General features: G+C 44.2%; 1 protein-coding gene across 2 annotated transcripts in view; it reads right to left on the bottom strand.

The window, feature by feature from the left end:
* LOC142495635 (tetraspanin-15-like) overlaps positions 1–19581 on the bottom strand; it is a 126566-nt gene that overhangs the window by 80363 nt on the left and 26622 nt on the right. For both annotated transcript variants that reach the window (XM_075601360.1, XM_075601359.1), the window contains exon 2: positions 286–471. In XM_075601360.1, the coding sequence (XP_075457475.1) occupies positions 286–471 (186 nt within the window). The remainder of the gene's footprint in view (positions 1–285; positions 472–19581) is intronic.

Genomic DNA, 19581 nt, shown 5'->3' with positions numbered 1-19581 from the left:
TGGTTGGTGAAAGGGTAGAATGGAAAAGAATAGAGTGTAATAGTAGATGGAGGAGGAATGAAAACAAAAAGGGGACAAATAAAGAATGGGAAAATAAACGAGGAGGCATGGGGAGGACAATGATGGTGGAGGAGAAAGAATGATGGGAAATAGAACATGTTTCCCTTCACAAACATCACAACGATCTAATCGAGTGGCATCACCACCTCCTTCTTTCTGTTGCTATCCCAACACAGCCCAGCTCCCTCCTGACTTTCACATCTGCTTTGCTTTGAAGTCACTTACGGTTTTAATAAGAGGTAAATTGTCTCTCAGGGACCCGACCATCCCGATAAACGAGACCACAAACATCCCGATGCCCAGGAGGAGGAGGATAACAGCCGGCGCCAGGAAGATCCCCTCCAGGGTTTTGTGTTTCTGTCTTTCGCTCTCTGCATAAATGCCGATGCATAGTATCAGCAGGCCTATGATCTGAAGGAGAAACGGGACATCACATTTTGTTCCTGGCAAAGGGGTCTATGTATCACATTGACTTTAAAGAGATGCTAAGAGAAGCATTGTCATCAATGCATCACATCATGCACCGTGCCCCCTGTGTGGGAAGTGTCAATAGGAAGAGTTACATGATCTTGACAGTCATGGTGTTTGGCTCTTGCTTCATATTGGACTAAGGTATAATATAGGCAGATGCTTGTGAATTCTATCTTACGTGTGAGAAGAAATTATTATTTATAGTACAAGTACTGGTGAAGGCAGAGGGGAGGGAGGTATTTATGTCAATAAGTTAATGCAGAGAGACTGAGTGACATTGCAGCTCTCTTGCAAGTTATTTTATTTTTTAAAGCAGCAGTCAAAGCAATATCCTACATGTTTTTTTTTTTAATAAATCAGTTCTGTACTATGAGAAAATATTTGTAGCATTTAAAAAAAATAATGTTTGAAAGACATTTTTAATGTTTCTAATGTAGGAAGCATTTCCAAAGTGACAGCCCCTTCCCCTTCTGATAGGCTCTGGCTCTTGAAACCCACCCTCTCTCTAGCAGTGAACCAATTGTATCTAGTAACTGCCCAGTCAATCATATTCCAAGACTACATTGCCCAGAATGCTGTGCAAGAACTGAATTAAATAACCCGGAGCAAGCGATCGATTACAGGAGAACGGATCGATCTGCAGCTTAGCTATCACTTGTCAGTGTGCAAATTGTATTGATGCACATATTGAATTAAAAATCTATATATTTTTTTCCCAAACGGCAGCTTGAACTGCAGTTTTAAAGTCTTCTTCACCGTACCGCTCAGCAAAGTGTCTGTTTTTCTCTCTGTTTTTTTCCCATGCTTAATGAATTTCAAATGGAGCTTTTTATTCTTAAGCCAAAGATAACATTGCTGCTCAGCCCGTCCCACTTTGCGACATCATTGGGATTCAAAGAGCCTTATAAAAGCTCAGATTAAGACAATGTTTCTGATAAATGCATGGAAAATAGCTTCGTGCAGCCCCATGGGGTGGGGAAGTAAGAATACACAGCAGAGGATGTCATGTGAATACATGCGTTAGGCCTTTACGAATAACACTTTAAATAAAATAAAAAAGGTATAATGCACCTCATTGTCAGTCTACACATCACCCTCCACTAAAGAGCAGGTGAGTGTTTATGGCTGACAGAGAGAGATATGTGTACGTTTTAATATTTCACACTAGGGTATTTGTGCACCCACAGTTCACCTTTATAACATGGGAACTCTGATACTGGCTTTGGCCAGCTTTTCATTGCACTAAATCACAAAAGCACACGCGTCGTTTATTTAACCCCTTCAGGGCATTTTCCCACATCTCACAAAGTTTAGTCCACGGGACAATAAAAAAATTACATATATTCAGTGTAGGGACCTGCTAAACGAAGTCTACATTAACGAGGCTGTCAGGCTTCAATCATGTTTTGATCAAAAGATGCAACCAAATGATTCCTTTGTTACACAGGCTCAGGTTTTAAATGTTAACATGTCACTAGTATATTTTAGCCCAAATTTGTAGGAGCGCAGGATCTGTTCTTTTATTTTCCAAATAAAACAAAACAAACAGCTAGACAAAAAAAAAATAAGGTTGGCAACCTACTTGAAAGCGCATCACGTTGAGCTCTTTTTGAATATAGGTATGTATCTTTACTGTAAATGCATATATCCATAATAGGTACATTTACTTTTATTTATTAATAAAATGTTCTACCTGGAAATAACATATTCCTCTCATTTTCAAGTATGTCTTGGACACAGTTATGTTGACAATACGTGGTTATGTTATATGCACAGAGGTAACACGTTATACATATTACTGTAGTGTCCAGGGAGGTTTTTAATGACCACTGAAACATTGGCAAGGCCGAAATATCCCATAACACCCTTTTCCTCTGAAATAATTTTTCTTTTAGGCAGGCCTCACAAAACAAGAGATTATAGATAAAAGGCAGATAACTTAAATCACATTTTACCATGCTGCTATTCTACAGGAAATGTGTCTGGGTATAAATCATCTCAAATCCAACCTGCATGACATGAAACCTTCTAAAAATAGCTTTATCCACTCCCTTCCTTCCATCGGGCATTAGGATGAACTCTTAAATTGCTCAGATAATGCCCTACCCACCTCTCACCCTTGGATAAGCTCAAAAATTGGTTAGTAAAGATTGGCAGGTGTTTTTCAGAAGCTGCAGATAACACTGCCGGTTAAATATACTGTATCTCTGTAACTACTGTGTGATTTTATACTTTCTGTACCTAAGGGAGTCTACAGAGAACAACCCCCTCCCTCCCAGGAGAGACGAGTTAAATAGAAATACTTGTTGTGCATAAAACCTTAATTCGTATTACAGTACATATAGAAGTTACAGTTTTAGTATGTACTTTAGGTTCCAGAGTATAAGGGCTCGTCCAGGGTGAAGGGAAGTACGGAGCGGGCGGGCTGGCGCTCATGCGCAGTGACGTCACGCGCATGTAAGCAGGAGACAAATCTTGTCCTGCTAGAGGAAATTTGCGAGTGTGCGGGGGCGTGTCAATGTGACGCAGGGGCGTGTCAATGTGACGCGGGGGCGTGTCAATGTGACGCGGGGGCGTGTCAATGTGACGCGGGGGCATCTATTGCAGTAACACACATTATATATATATATCCATATATCTCTATCTCTATATCCATATACAGTATCTCTATAGCTATATCGATATATCTCTATATATTATATATATATATATATCCCCTCCCCCTCTTTCCCTCTCTCTCCCCTGCTCTCTCTCCCTGCCCCCTCTCTCTCCCCTCCTCCCCCGCTCTCTCCTCTGCTCTCTCCCCTCCCCCTCTCTCTCCCCTCCCCCCACTCTCTTCCCCCCCTTCCCCTCTCTCTCCCCCCTCCCTCTCCCTCATTGCTCTCTCCCCCCTCCGCCTCCCCCATTGCTCTCTCTCTCCCCTGCTCCCCTGCGCTGTCTCTCCCCCACCCCTGTGCTCTCTCCCGCCCCCCCCCCTGTGATCTCTCCCCCCTGCACGCTCTCCCCCGCCCCCTGCGCTCTCTCTCCCGGCCCCTCTGCGCTCTCTCTCCCGCCTCTTCCACCGCACTCTCTCTCCCTCTCCCCCGAGCTCTCTCTCCCTCCTCCCCTGCGTTATCTCTCCCCCCGACCCTCCCCCCTTCTCTTTCTCCCCCCCATCCCCCCTTCACTCTGTTTCACACCCACCACCACTCCGTTTGCCCCCCCCCAACACTACTCCATTTGCCCCCCCCACACCACTCCGTTTGCCCCAACACACCACACCACTCCGTTTCCCCCCCCCACACCACTCCGTTTGCCCCCCCCACACCACTCCGTTTGCCCCCACACACCACACCACTCCGTCCCCCCCCCCGTTCACATATCTCCGTTTTCTGTTTCGTGTCTCCCCCCGTTCCGTGTCTCCCCCCCCCCTTCACATCTCTCCGGTGTGCCCCCCCCCCCCCTCCCTATCAGAGGACAGCAAGTCAAGAACCAATGCAATACAATACAGGCATTGGGAGTTTGTATTGCATTGGTTTTTCTTGCTGTCCTCTGATTGGGTAAAGTAGGTCATGTGATCTGAAGTCGGACCTACGGATTCAAAAGATTTATGCTCTTGAATCTGAGCGCCAAGGTCAGCTCAAGGGCACGCGCAGGGGCGGCGCTCACGCAGGCCACACACATTGTCGCAATGTGTCTCATCGTGGCGAGCGTGAGCGCCCGCTCAGCGCCACCCTGGACACAGCCTAAGAAGTCTGAGAGAGATTCACACATTCTAGCCTCTAAGTTAACTACAAACACTCCTCCATTTTCTAAAGCAGCAATGCACCATTGATTCTTTTTTGGAAGGGGGTTAATCACCTGAACCGGTGGCCCAACAAAAACATTTTTTGGCGGACTATAAGAGAAAGAAAGATGAAGTTATTCTTTTACAAGAAACTAATTTCAGCAAAAAAAGCTTTCCAATTTTTTTTGACAAGCATTTTAGGCAGTGCTATCTCCTCGGTCACCTCCAAGAAGATACGAGTGATGATTTTACTACACAATAGGTTCCATTTTGAAGTCACCCACGTCAAAAAAAGATAGGGAGGGCAGATTCCTAATACTGAAAAAGTTGTCGGAATTGCGGTCACTGCTTGTCAAATCAGGATACAACCAAGCGCAGTAAAAATAAAGTATTTATTTATTCATCCAAAAGAACATGTAGAGAGCACACTCTGACGCGTTTCGTCTCCGTGGAGGAAACTTTATCAAAGAGTGTAATACTAGTGGGCAAAATTCAAGTCCAAGATCTAACTATAGCCAATGTCTATGCCCCTTGTGAATATGATCCATTATTTTTCTCATCGTTTTTTACCACCCAGAATAAAATATCTAAAGGTTATGTAATCCTAGGTGGTGACTTTAACACGACAAGTCTGCCCAAACAAAAAGGACCAAAAAGAAGAGCTCCGATATGCTCTTAGGAGAGCTGAGCCAGCCAGTTGATAGATATCTGGAGGGAGCTCCATCCAAGAGATAAAGGGTTCACTTTCTTCTATCTCCCACATTCTAGCTATAGCAGGATAGATTTCTTCTTTGTTTTAAACAAACTAGTCCCAAAGATCTCCGTTGCCAGGATTCATGATATTTCAAGGTCTGATCATGCACCAATAGAATTACGGTGCTCTCAAATTAATCTAGACAGACCAGGAGCAAACAGGAAATTAAATGAGTCAATTATAAAAATCCCAGAGGTGCTGCAGACTGTTAACACAGAGATCGACCAATTCTTTATAATAAACACAGGTAGTGTGAGGTTCCAGATAACTATGGGAAGCTCATAAGGCGACAATCAGAGGTTCTCTGCTTAATATTACGGCAGGGCGTAAGAAAGAGAGGGAGGCAAAAATAGTCAAACTACAAGCTAAACTGAAAGAGCTTTCTGCCTTACGTAAACGCAACGGAAGGACTGACACATTAAAAGAACTGAAGGATGTCAGAATTGAATTGAACCTGCTTCTTATCTCCCAGGCTGAGAAGTCACTGAGTTGGTCAAGGAGGAAGATTTTTTGAAAAAGCAAACAGGCAAGATACCATGCTAGCAAACAAGATTAGGAATAGACAGGCTAATTATATTATACAAGCAATTCATTTGAAGACAGGGACTGTGACCTCCAATCCTAAACTTATCGTAGAAGAATTTAAGAAGTATTATGAAAATCTTTATAACGGAGAAAAGGTCACACATATTACGTAAAACTGAGTCAGTCACTGAAGGACTTTCTAGTAGAGTCAGACCTTCCCAGATTGAGCAAGGGGGAGAGAGAGGAGCTACAAAAGGACTTTACTATTGAAGAATTACTACGTTATTGAACAGCTGAAACCCTCTAAAGCGCCAGGCCCTGATGAATTCTCCAATCTTTACTATAAATAAGTTGCCAAACTGTTAACCCCCCCATCTTCTGCACATGTTCAATGCAGTGCTGCCGGGTGCATCATTCCCAGAACATATGCTCTAGGCGTCTATTTCCTTGATTTACAAACCAGGAAAAGATCCGACAAATTGCAAAAGCTACAGACCAATATCTTTAATTAACTTGGGTATCAAAATGTATTCTAACATGTTAGCTAATAAAGTGGGGGGCACGCCCCCTAGGGGGGATGGGGGATGCTGGATTTGTCTAGGGGGGCGTGGGCGGTTGCAGAGACCCCGCGCTCTTCCCCGAGGCATTTAAATTAAATGCCGGGGGATCGAATTAGGCCTCTGCAACTATAAACGTACCTGCTTTCAAGGCATGACAATTAGCAGGTACTAACATGTCTTGAAAGTGGCAGCAGGCTTAAGACACTTTGGCCAAAGGGTTAAACTAAATGACCCTTTTTCAAGAGAATATATAGGTATTGTACTGTGTATTTTTTGCACATTGGAAGTAGCTTTGGGCATCTTTGTTTGTTTTTTGTTAAAGACATCCCCAACTCTGAATTTTTTAGATACCTCCAGATACAAGCATTTCATAATAAATTCATACCCGTCCCCCATTGACTAATTTTGAAAAGCTCTGTATTTTGTAAACAGACACCAGGGGACTCACCTCTCAAATGTACAAGGAAGTGACCTGTTCTGGCGGATTCTACTCAATATATGGCTCAATGGGAAGCAGATTTAGGAGAGGTGCTAGAAGAGGAAGCGTGAGAAGGGATCTTCATTGTAGCAGCAAAGAGTTCAATTTGCACGACGTTAAAGGAGAACACATATAAGGTCCTTATGAGGTGGTATCTCACTCCACTAAAGTTAGCAAAATGTGTTCCAGGTTACTCACCATTGTTCCCCAAACAATGTGGAGTGCCAGCGGACTTGTTGCATGGCTGAGGGTGGTACTGTACCTTTATGAGAACAAATTAGTTATTGGCTACAGAGGATTTTGGGCATCGATATTCCTTTGGATCCCTGGCTAGTTCTGTTAAATAGGCCAACACAGGGATTAGCCAGAGTTGAAAACAAACTAGTTGCCTCACTTCGTAACAGCAACAAGGTGCGAGATCGAATCCACCGACGCGTTTTTCGCCTCTAGGGCGCTTTATCAAAGAGCGCCCTAGAGGCGAGAAACGCGTCAGAGGATTTGATTGTGTTTTTATTTGTTGGCTTTTATGCCTAATAAATGATCTTCATTATACTTGCCTCCAGCCTTTTGCCTATCAGCTGTGCTCACTCCATTTTTTCTTCCTGCATTTACGTCTTCTTTGGGACTGAAGCACACTTCGGAACAGTGTGAATATATGACACTGGAGAACATAAGCGGTGTGCTGTCTTTCCCTAGCCAGTGTGGTGTGGAGCTAAATCACCAGTATTCAGCGCAGCCACGGGACAGTCAAGACCCACCTCGAGAGGGATCACCATGGGAGGATTGATGTCCAAGACGGTTAAGGTCAGTGGTTGTTGGTCCTGGCTACAAGAGCTCCATTTTATGTGTATATGACTCTTAGGGGTTACCCACAACACACGTAATTGGGCTTGCAGACTCACCAGTACATTAGGAGTTGGGGCGTTTCGTCTGTTCCTTTACCCCTAATTAGGGGATTCATTTGCATATTTGGATATTCCACAGCCATTTCGTCAGGCATTAGAGCACCCATTAGGGAGTCTCTTCCCTTACCAATTCTATTGAAGTGAATAGGTCAGACGTTCTTATGGAAAAGCACTCCATAGTGCATATAAGCACAGGACTGGCAGTGGGGAACGCTAAACATCAACAAAAAACGCACATGCTAACATTCATAATAAATTTGGATTTGGGGTCATGTTGAGAGTTATTTGGATATATGAAGTTTAAAATCTCACAGAGTTTGGCTGAGCATAAAGTTATTTAATAAACTTGCATTGTGCCACAGCCCTTCCAGCACATTAGGCCGAGTCCATAGAAGGACAGGTCGCGCTGAGCCCCTGCATCCTCAATGAGGATGCCTTGAGAGGGGGCTCACGCGAGCGTCCGCAGGCGTGCGGAGGCTTTGGAGTTTTCAGCCGAGCGCCAAACTGTTTTTCAGCGCGCTGTCGGCTGAAAACATCCAATCAGCCTGAAGCAGCATCAACGTCACGGCGCCGTGACATTGACGTCAGTGCGGCGCGGGTGATTGGCCCAGCGACGTCACTGCCCCGCCTGCAACCACCTCCCCCCGGCTCCCTTCGCGCACGCTGGCTCGCCTGCAAGTCCGTGGAATCACGCTGACTTAATCAGGCGAGCCTCAGCGTTAGCGCGCCTCCGCTCTCCTCACCCCTCTATGGCCCGGGCCTTATGATCACGTGACCGTGGCCTCAATGATGACGGACCTGAAGTGGAGGAGTAATCCTCTTCCCTCCCATAGAAGGCCAGATCGCATTCAGCTCTCCACAGAAGGGCACAACGCGATCTCCCCTAGAAAACAAGTAAATAGAATATGACGTAGCTACATCATGGGGCCCTCGGAGTGCCATACGCCAAATGACACACAAAGTGCTAAGCAGCAGTTCTCGCCGTTGTCATTACTCGAAGATCCCCAGTTCCATCTTGCCATTTTAAAGTCAGGGTATTAAAACGGGTGTGTTTGCCAGCACATCTATGTGTAATCTCTTTCAAATTGTGTATGCATACTCAGTACTGTAATATAATATTGCATTGCATGTGCAGTTTCACTTAAATATGGTGAGCCATATTTACTAAGGTGTATTAAGCCATAAGACTCCATACAGCCAGTTCACTTGAAGTAATAACAGATAGTTAATGGCTCGATATGCATTAGTAAATACTGTATGCCCAGATATGCATTGCTAAGCACTTTAGCAGTTGAGTCAGACAAATGCAGTTTCATCGGAACCTATTTCAGATTAACGGAGTCTGAAATATCTAGTAAACTTTCAGCTTTACCCGAACTTGAGATATGCCAAATACTAATTAGCACACTCTTAGGGAGCTGATTGTCTGCACAGATAAGACTGTTGCAGTTATCTTTTACAGAAAAGAAACAGTGCTCTCATCCTCTCACAATGCCATGCAGTCAGATTCATTTGCCATAAAAAGTAATACTATGAACTGGACTAAAATAGCTATTTCTATTTAATAGTAAGAAGGGAAATTTCATCTTGTGTCAAGGTCCTCTCTTGCATCAGCTTCTGTTTTGGGAAATATCATCAGGAGACTTAAACCTACATATAATGATTGGATGTATCGATTATGCCTTTGCTTTTGTCCACTTGTTGAAGTAGTTTAGAAAAGTAGTGATACTGGACCTCATTTAACAAAAAACAACAAACACAACAGACAACCATATGAGAATTAATATCGTACTTAAAATACTAGGGTCAGGTTGCACAGAATATGATACTATCCCATCACCACGTCCAACAGCCACCCCAGCACTAAAAGTGAAATATGTATAGTTTAGAAGGCTAGGGATGTGTAATGATGCTCGTCTCAAGCAGGAAGCGGACCCGCAGGGCTGAGGTAGGAAGGTGAAAGCCGGAGCCGGTAACGTATGACGATGCTCGTCTCCGATCAGGAAGCGGACTGCAGGGCGGAGGTAGGGTTGCAAATAAACTGACCAGAGCCCAGGGACAGAGTCCTGTAAAAGTATACGTAGTCGGTAAGCAGGCAGGGGTCAGGGCTGGCGGTAGTGGTGCTGAATCCAGGCAGCAGGCAAAGGGTCAGGGCAGGCAGCAAGGTCAGGGTCACGGTCCGGGGTCAGCAACAGGGAAATCCAATGAACAGGGAAGCCACAGGGATAGGCACGCCACAGCCACAGGCAAGCCACATGGAAGGCTCAGGAACGGGGAAGCCACAGGGATAGGCAAGCCACAGCAATAGGCAAGCCACACGGAAGGCTGAGGAATGGGGAAGGTACAGGAACTAGAAGGCTCAGGAACTAGAGCCCAGGGTGGCCAGGAACACAGCTAAACACATACAATGCTCTGGCGAAGACTGGAGTCACTGGCTGCTATTTAAGCCCTGGAACAGATGCAGCCAATAAAGCAGGCTGCCAGTAACCAAATGTCCACAGCAGCCAGGTAAGGGCGGGTTCCAGTCAAACCTGGACTGGAACCCTTACATAACGTGAAAGACAATAGGCATCAACGTGTTGCATGAACTCAGTAAGAAACTGGAACTTTGCTCTGCAACTTCCTGCTCACAGGGCTGTCCTTTTAAAGGAAGCTGCCTCTAAGGTTAAAAATGGTACCTGTCAGTTTTGTTCCCTTCAGGGACTGAAAAGGTTAAAGCAATGTGTGTCAGCTTTATTCTGCTCAGGGATTTAAATAGTGACATATTTTAGCTTAGTTTTAGACCAGTTGTCTTAGCATGTCATGTACACAAGAAGACCACCAAGCCTTATATGACCACATTAAATAGCTGTTGCTCAGCAGTAAAATGTTTTACAGAAAAGGCATTTTTAAAAGTTACATGTAAATTTAGATGTGTGATCTATATATGGGAACTCAGTTTGTAACAGATGTAATGAACTGACAATGGCTTTATGTATAAAAGACCGTTCCGTCCACATATTAAATCAGTTGTGAGAACTCAGTATCCCTTGTGTTCTTGTGTTCTTGCACTCCGGGCTCGTCACTGTCATATCCGAGACCAGAAGCATATAGCAGGGCCGTGAGGAAAATCTCCCCGGGTCGAGTGTGTGTGTAAAGTTGCCTGCCCCAGGTCTGATCAGAAAAATGAACCTATCACTGCCAGAGACAAAGATGGATGATCCAGCCACAGAGGGCAAGCAAGAGCAAAATCCCTAACCGGAACATGAAAACCCGGAAATTATTTTGCCAAACCTCATAGGATGATAGCCAGATCCTGGGTTTCAGTCTCAAAGAAGATCTTAACATTCATGAAATATCCCCTGTGCATCACAGAGAGAGATGACACACAGGTCACCACTTAGCTGGAGGGCTATGTTAAAAATGAGGATATCATCTATTCTAAAGAATAATGTATGGTACTTTCCTGTTATCCAGAGCCATTTCCTGTTATCCGGAGTCATATTTAAAACAACTTATTTAATTAAAAACTTATTTATTATTTCATTAAAAACAAAGTAACAACTTATTTATTATTGAAAACAAAGCATTTTTGGAGGCCAAAAGCCTTTCATTGCTTTCAACAGTGACTCAAAGACATCCTCGTCTCCCACGTGCTTCCTCCAAATGAATTCGGCCAAATATAACTCTAAATGATGACGTGTGAATATATTATACCCCTGAGGAAGCGGATCAATCTGCGAAACGCGTAGGGTGACGTCACAGACCCTGTGTCCTGGCGTTCAAACGCACATCCCATCAATCCGCGAGCATCGTGGAGCTGAGGTGCCAACACCGAAACCTGCCTTTATCAGCAGCAGCATCTCGCGAGAGCGAGAGAGTCTGAGCAGATTACGGACAGAGGCACCTGGGCCACGAGCACGAGAGGTCTGACGGCATTAAGCGACTCCCAAGCAGACGGAGATCCCACCGAGCCACCCAGCTGGTCTGAGTAGGAGACGGAGGCAAACCCGTGCCGGACATCTGAAGCGGAGAGGCAGTCACTCCTCGTGGATGTGCACATTTTCATGCGCTTGTCCTACCTGCTTCTTGTAAGTAGGATTCCACAGGTTGCCTGACGCAGGAGCTGTGGCAGTTTATGTTTTTAATTGTTTTTTGTTTTTCATGTGCATTAAATGTCCCCTTTTTTATTCACTTGCTCAAACACTCTGATTTTTCTCACGCCTAACCCTTGTATTTTAGGGATATATTACATTAACAATATCACACTATGTTGCTGTGTTTATTTATTCACATGTGCTGATTGACGGTTGGATCTCATCATCCCCTCTCTGGAGGCGGGCGCAGACTTTGGGAATCATATTCAGCCTTTACTATCACCATACGGTTGTATTCATTTATATTGTATAATTTATTTATTGCATTTTTATATGTGTTAATCACCATTTATATATGCAAGGGCGCCACTATTTTTTCTCTTTCGGTAAAAGAACTGGCCTTACATTTATGAAAAACAAAGAACAATTCCTGCGCTCCTACCAATTGGGCTAAAATATACTAGTGACATTTTTTACATTTACAACCCAAGTCTGTGTCACAAAGGAGTGTTTTGGTTGCATCTTTTGATCAAAACATGATTAAAATCTGCTAACCCAGTCAAGGTAAAACTCTGCTTAGCAGGTACCTACAACTGAATACATGCAATTTCTTATTGTCCCATGGACTAACCTTTGTGAAGTATATGAACATTCCCTGAAGGGGTTAAATAAATTAAGCATATGCTTACTTGTGATTTGGTGCAGTTAAAAGATGGCCAAAGGCAGTAACAAAGTTCCCTTATTATAAAGAAACTTTGGGTGCACAAATACCCTAATATGTACAAAGACTAAAAGAACAATTGGACGACGCTTATAAACTTGCTATAGACCAGCAGACTTTACAAACAAAGGGAACAAAGGGCGCTATGACAAACGAGTACAAGGGCAGCAGCTACATGTGGACGAGGAATCCGGTGTTAGGTAGAAATATTGCATTGAGTTCTGTTAATTCCAAAATGTATATCCACGGTGAGAATTTAGGAAATGTATTTATCTTATCTACACTTATTTTATACGGTTAGTAGCGCACATTTCCACATAAATTTGTAGATCTGTGACAGGCTGCACTACATGTCTGTATTTAACAAGATTGCTTATAACCTCTGCCCAGACCTTTCCATTAATGCATTTGTAAGGACATTTCTCAGAATATTAACACAACTACAAACGGGTACATCAGTCATGATTTGAGAAGAGAATGAGCTTTGACTTCGCTGCCTTCACACCACTGAGGCTGAAGCTTTACTCCTTAAAGCTGCAGTTCAGTCTTTTTTTTTTTTTACATTTATTTTTTTACTTCAATAGTTTTATGTGTGCAATGTCTAATTACCTATAGAACTGTATAGCTGCCAGTCAATTCGTTCTCCATGTATTGATAGGTCGAAATTTGGTGACATATTAAAAGCTGGGATTTGTTTATATTCTGCTTGTCAGTCAGTGGAAGCTCATGAATATTCATGAGCCCTCCTGCACTGACATGTGCAAGAGGGAGGGCAGGGCTGACAAAGGGGTGTGCCAGAGCTTGTGACAGGACATGAAGGGGCAGTGCCTTAGCAAATGGCTGTTAAAATAGAGTACAAGAAAATTGGTCTTTCAAAGTTGTTTTTTTAAAAACAGAAAATGCTAAAAGTATTTTTTCTTACTACAGAACTGATTTATTAAAAAAAACACACATGCAGGATATTGACTGAACTGCAGCTTTAATGCAAAGAAATGTAAAGGGAACAGCGGACCATCAAATTACCCGGCCGTAGAGATCAAAGTGTCTCACATTCTTCTATGTCTGAATCAAATCCGTCTCTTTTCTTTGGCTACCAAAATAGTTCCACTTTGGCTACCAAAATAGTAACGCGTTTGTTATTTAGTCATTGCCACATTCACTAACATTTAGGCTGCACTTATAGTGCCAGCGACGCGACGTCAGGCTGCGGTCGCTGGAACAAATCAGAGATGACTTCCAGCAATCGCGACCAAGCCGTCGCATCGCGCTTACTATAAGCGCACGCAACGGCGGCTATGCATTTGTTCTGACGCGACGTCGCGTTGCTGTCGCCGGCCCTATAAGCGCAGCCTAATATGTATAAAATGATACACTTCTAATTTAGCGTGTGATTTTCCAGTAGGAAAATTCTTCTTTCCATCACTATGAGCATCACCCGATACAGAACCCAATTTTGTTGGAATGTTCTCTCTGTCTTTTATCGCTGTGCGTTAATGGTAAAAAAAGGTGTTCTTTCTACAGATGTTTTTACTCAAGGTTTAAAGTTTAAACAAAGTAGTGAAAACGCTCATTTTATATCAGTGCTAAGTGGAGGCTGAATTGCCAGGATCGCTCATTAGCATGCACGTGTGTATACATATACATTGTATACATAAATTGTTTCTAAAACATTTGGTTACCATAAAATAATAACAGTTCAATAAACTATTCTAAAATACGTGCCTGTTTTGTTTATTAAAAAAAAAAAAAACACATCAATACCTATGTTTAACCCATTGGATACACACGTGCCATTAGTTCACTTCGGTCCTAGGAAGGCTGACCCTTTATTATTTAACTATGCCCAGGACATACTTGAAAACGAGAGGTAACTCTCAATGTATTACTTCCTGGTAAAACATTTTATAAATAAATAAATTAATTAATACCAGGCCTGCACAAGCTTTGACGTTGGTACGACTCAACTATCAGATGTGATTGGAACTCAGTCAATAGAAGTTCAATCACTAATTACACTATTCCTGAGCCAATACAGAAATTAAATACCTGCCCCAGAAGCTTTAGTGAGTGAAGCAATCAATAACAGTGGATATCAGTCTTCAAACCCCTTCCCATTTTATACCCTCACCTTTTATCTTATATGCTTCCCCCTTTTCTTATCCCTCCCTCTCTTTACCCCCCTCATCCTACCCTCTATCTCCCGGCTCTCTCCCTCTCCCCCCACTCTCGTTAGGTCACTTAACGGAGCTATGTGGGAAAAGGCCCTTTAATGTTCCTGCATAGTCCCCATGGTTCCTTCAGTCTCTGTAGTTATTAGCATTTTTTAATTGGTTTTACCTGCAATATTATAGCTGGCATGTGACATAAGTAGGTACACTTACCCCACACATCTTTAGAAGCAGAGAACACAATTTAAATGCAACTGTCTTAAATGTTCTCAGTGGGGAACTCTGAAGTGGCATTTAGGTTTAATTGAAATGGATCCATTAATTAATTACACATCCTGTGCTTTTAATCAGCTAAGTCAAATGCTCTTTAAAAGCTGCTTCACACAATTAGCAATGGAATCAACTGCATCTCAAACTCTATTCAAGAATGTCATTAGGTAAAGCAACAATCCCCTTTACGTGGTGTCCATGTTAAACCCCGCTGCTGACAGGGTGCAACAGACTTTGTCCTTTAAAGGGATAAAGCTGTCATATTCTTAAAATCAGCAATTCCCTCCAAGATACAGTATATGTAAAGCTGTGTTCATATTATGAATGAGCAGGCCCGGCTTGATGGCAGTGTTATCGGTGGCACTGCACGAGCCCCGCAGTCAGAGGCCCTGCACTCTTACCCACAACAATTATACTGATTGCCGGGGGAGAGCATGGGGCCTCTGCACCTCTCTTACCTTCTCCTTTGCCATCTCCCCCTGCAGGGTTCCTCATCATGGCGCATCGACGTCAAATTGGTTCGTGTTGCAGTGACAGCGGGACATGACGTGACATCATGATGCCCTGTGGCAACGTGTGGCTATGACAACGTGACGCCGCAAGGCATTATGTCACTTGATGTTCTGTTGTCATGGCAACCCGAGTCCATTTGACATCGCGGCACCATGGTGAGGGACCCAGCACAAGGAGAGGGCGAAGGAGAAGGTAAGAGGCCCTGCACCACATGTCCCTGCACCGAGCCTATTCACAGCCGGCCCTGTGATTTAGCATGTGCCAGCAATGAAGAACATAGAACTTTTTTTTCTTTTTGTTTGGCATATATGGGCTAGATCAGGGGCGCGCAAACTGTTTTTGCTGCGCCCCCTCTGCCTGTTCTGCTCCAGTGGGACGTCACATGACCACATGGACACGAGTTCTGACGCCAACAGAGTGAAGGTAAGTTTAGAGTTGCAGGGGCCTCAACCGATCCCCCAGCATTTTATTTAAATGTCTTGGGGGAAGAGTGAGGGGCCACTGCAACGCCACACCACGCCCCCCAAGAAAAAACTTGCTCCCCCCTCTGTGCTTCGCTGGACTACATATGCAGTGGCCGTTATTGAAACACTTCACGCGGTGTATAACTCGGAATACCCATGTGATGGCGCGCGATTGCTTCCAACCGTACAGCCTTAAGACGCGAGTGCAGAAAATGGCATTTTAGTGTTCTGGTATTTAAACACCTGCAATTGACACAGTAGCACAGTACTGTACACATTACAATTCATTCATTTCATTGCATTTAATTGCACACAATCCATGAAATTCAAACAAAGCAACCGTGATAAACACGTGTGCCTGGGGTAATTGGCCGCGTTAATGCCGCGTGGAGTGCAGCAGCACACACGAAAACGGCGCCGTGATTTGTTCAAATAACGGCCGCTGCATCTGTAGATGCAATAAGCTCTGTTAGCCTAAATTAACTTTAGGTTAATTATAGCAAATGACCTAAAGTTAACCCAGTGCTATTCCTTCAATAACGTATGGTTATTTTGTTTCCGGCCGTTAGTGCTAATGTTCTGCAAAAGGAGGTGTTTCCCTGTAAAGAATCCGGTCCAGGGTTTGGCTGGAACTCACCCTTACAGGGCTATAGAGGTTCCAGGCAAAGCTGCCCTGAACAGCTATTGGAATCACCTGGTTCTGGACTTACACTGCAGTCTGCTTGATGCTGCCTTCTATGCAGCTCTGCCCCTATTGGCTGTCTATGCTATTTAGGGTCAGCCCTTCCACCCAGGAAGCCGCTGGCATAATTCCTGATTTCCTAGTAACGTGTGCTTGCCCTACCTTGGGCCTTCCCGTTCCTGTGCTGAAGCGCTGGATCCCCAGCACTAAGCTTCATGGTTCCTGTGGCCTGTCTTCATACCCTGTTTCCTGAGGTCTTCTACACTGTTTGCCCTGTATCTGTGCTTGTCACGAGCACCCCAGCTTGGCCCATCTGGCCTTCTTGTGCTGAAACTTCCAGTCTCCTTGTCTCCTGTTCCAGAGGTCCTCCTGTGCTGGAGCATCTGCGCTGGATCCCCTGTGCTGTAGCTGCCCTGTTCCAGAGACCTTCCCTTGCGCTGAAGCGCCTAAACCGACGCTCTACGCTGAAGTGTTCCTGGTACCGACCCTGGCCATTGACCTCAACCTTCGTTACAGTGCTGCCTGTCTTGACCCCAGCCTGGATATCGTTATTGTTGCTATCTCCAACCCCGACTCGGCTACCCGGGACGACGGAATCCGCAATCCGGACCCGGCTTTGCGATCTCGGGTCGGTGTTTCCATATCCTCAGCCTCGCGGTCCGGTCCAGGTTTGTGGCGAGCACGTCCCACTTCTCTCCCCCACACCCCCACCTCTCTCCCCCTCCCCCAATACGCACACTAATCCTCCCCACCCCAAGACACATAGCCCCCCACACCCCAAATACACATACCACCCCCCACCCCCCACCCCCACACACGCAACCCAAATACACATAAAGCCCCCTTGCACCTTACCTGGGTGGGGGACTCGGGTATGACACGGCGATAACTCGGCTAAAGCATAAACGAGACCAACTTATGGTGCACAGGGGTGGTGCTGTAAATGAAGGCAGAGGCCAGCCGAGCCCCCTGCAGTCGCCCGCTAGCTGAGCCCTCCCTCCCCGCAGCCGCCAGGCAGATGTCCCAGCTCTCCCCCCTGCCTGTGCCCTCGTTTGCCATACCGTAGTGTCCTATTTGTCACATGTGGCTAGTGGCGAACGTATTGGACACCGCTGCACTAAAGGGTATTAAATCTCATCTGCCATTTACCTGCCCAAGTTTCCAGTTTATCCAAGTCGATCCAATCTGTATACGAATTACATCCTGCTCGGATTTTACTACCTTACATAATTTTGTGTCATCAGCACAGAGACTTTGCTCTCTATGCCAACCTCAAGGTCAATAATAAACTAGTTAAAAAGACTTGGCCCCAGTACCAAACCTTGAGGTGCTCCACTTACAACTTTAGCCCAACCTGAAAAGGTTCCATTTATGACAACTCACTTCTGTCTATCCTTCAACCAGTTTTCATTTCAACACGTCAGCCTGACTCTTGCGTTCTGCTCAGGATGTCGTCTATCTACCATTTTTGTATCTACAGCCCTCTCCTGCCCAAAACCTCTCTCACTCACTGCCCCACACCTCTGGAATGCCCTTCCCCCCAATATCCGACTAGTACCCTCTCTCTCCACCTTTAAGACCCACCTAAAAGCCCACCTCTTTAATGAACCATTTGGGTAGGTCCGCTGGCTGATCCTATACATCTTGTATGTATTTACATTGACCCCTTTCAGAAGCACTTAGATTGTAAGCTCTTCGGGGCAGGAACTTTTCCTATTGTCTACATTTATGTTTGAAGCGCTTCTTCCTATTATGTCACGTCATTACTGCTGTAAAGTGCTATGTACATGGATGGCGCTATATAAAAAAGGTATACATACATGCACATTTTTACACAGAACAATGTCCACAGCTGGCTATAGATAAAAATAAACTAAACTTATTACAAGATACAGAAAAACAGGGTTTAGGTGAGTGAGAAATGCAGTTTGAAAGAATGCTAAAGAACCAATAATCCGTCAGTCTGGTTGTAGGATTTGCTGCTTTGTGGTCCAATCTCCATTCAACAGACTGTGGGACCTAATAATCAAGGGGCGCAAAATTGGAACACCTGGATTAGTAAATAAAAGGAACCCAGTGGAGAGCAGTGGGACAGGTTACTTTGCTAAATATGGTGCAGTTTTTTTCTAAGCTGGATTTGTAGCAGGGAGACTTTGACAGACGCCCAAACTGGGTGTAGAGTGAAGGCAAAGAACTCCAGCATATGCCAGTTTTAAACAGTCGATGGTATGTTTAACCTCTTCAGCACTTGAAGTCGTTTATAGCTTTTTAAATGTAGGAGAAAACAATACAGACCGGCGCCTCAAATGTCCAAAAAGGAAAATAAGTCCAAAGATATGCTGCAGTGTCCGGTACAGGTGATCCAGTTGCTAGACAGCAGGCTCCACAGCAGCAACCGTGGTATATAATGCAGGGAAGATAAAGAGAGAAATCATAGCGTGACACTGCAAATACTGTATAAAACATGTAACACACACAAGACATACACCACTAACAACACTGACAGAAAGGCTGACAATATAACAGAGATTTATTAGAACAATTACTAAAAAATGGCAGTGAACTATGGAGCAGGTCTAGGATCCGGTGTGTTTTTAATTGTTCTAATAAATCTCTGTTATATTGTCAGCCTTTCTGTCAGTGTTGTTAGTGGTGTATGTCTTGTGTGTGTTACATGTTTTATACAGTATTTGCAGTGTCACGCTATGATTTCTCTCTTTATCTTCCCTGCATTATATACCACGGTTGCTGCTGTGGAGCCTGCTGTCTAGCAACTGGATCACCTGTACCGGACACTGCAGCATATCTTTGGACTTATTTTCCTTTTTGGACATTTGAGGCGCCGGTCTGTATTGTTTTCTCTGTGTTTCTCACTAACTGTGTTTGGGTTAGTTCTTTTCCTGGCAGCCGTTCTATATTTAGTTAATATATTACATTGTGGTTTTTATTGTGTAATATTTTATTTTGATTTAATTTGATATTTTTAGCGCTATTTACACCATTCTTTTTCTCTTTTTAAATGTAGGAACAATCCTATATGAGGCAGCTGGGACGCATCAATGTTAGGCATAGAAGAACATTGATCCGGTTTATTTTGGCTGCTCTGGCATCTAGTTTCTTTAAACCAACAATCTCTCTCCCCAAAAAACCTTTTCTTAACTTAGTAGA

Source organism: Ascaphus truei, chromosome 5, assembly GCF_040206685.1.
Source record: "Ascaphus truei isolate aAscTru1 chromosome 5, aAscTru1.hap1, whole genome shotgun sequence".
NCBI classification, from domain to species: domain Eukaryota; kingdom Metazoa; phylum Chordata; class Amphibia; order Anura; family Ascaphidae; genus Ascaphus; species Ascaphus truei.
The sequence above is the reverse complement of the archived record's forward strand: the minus strand, read 5'-3'. Positions and strand labels throughout refer to the sequence as shown.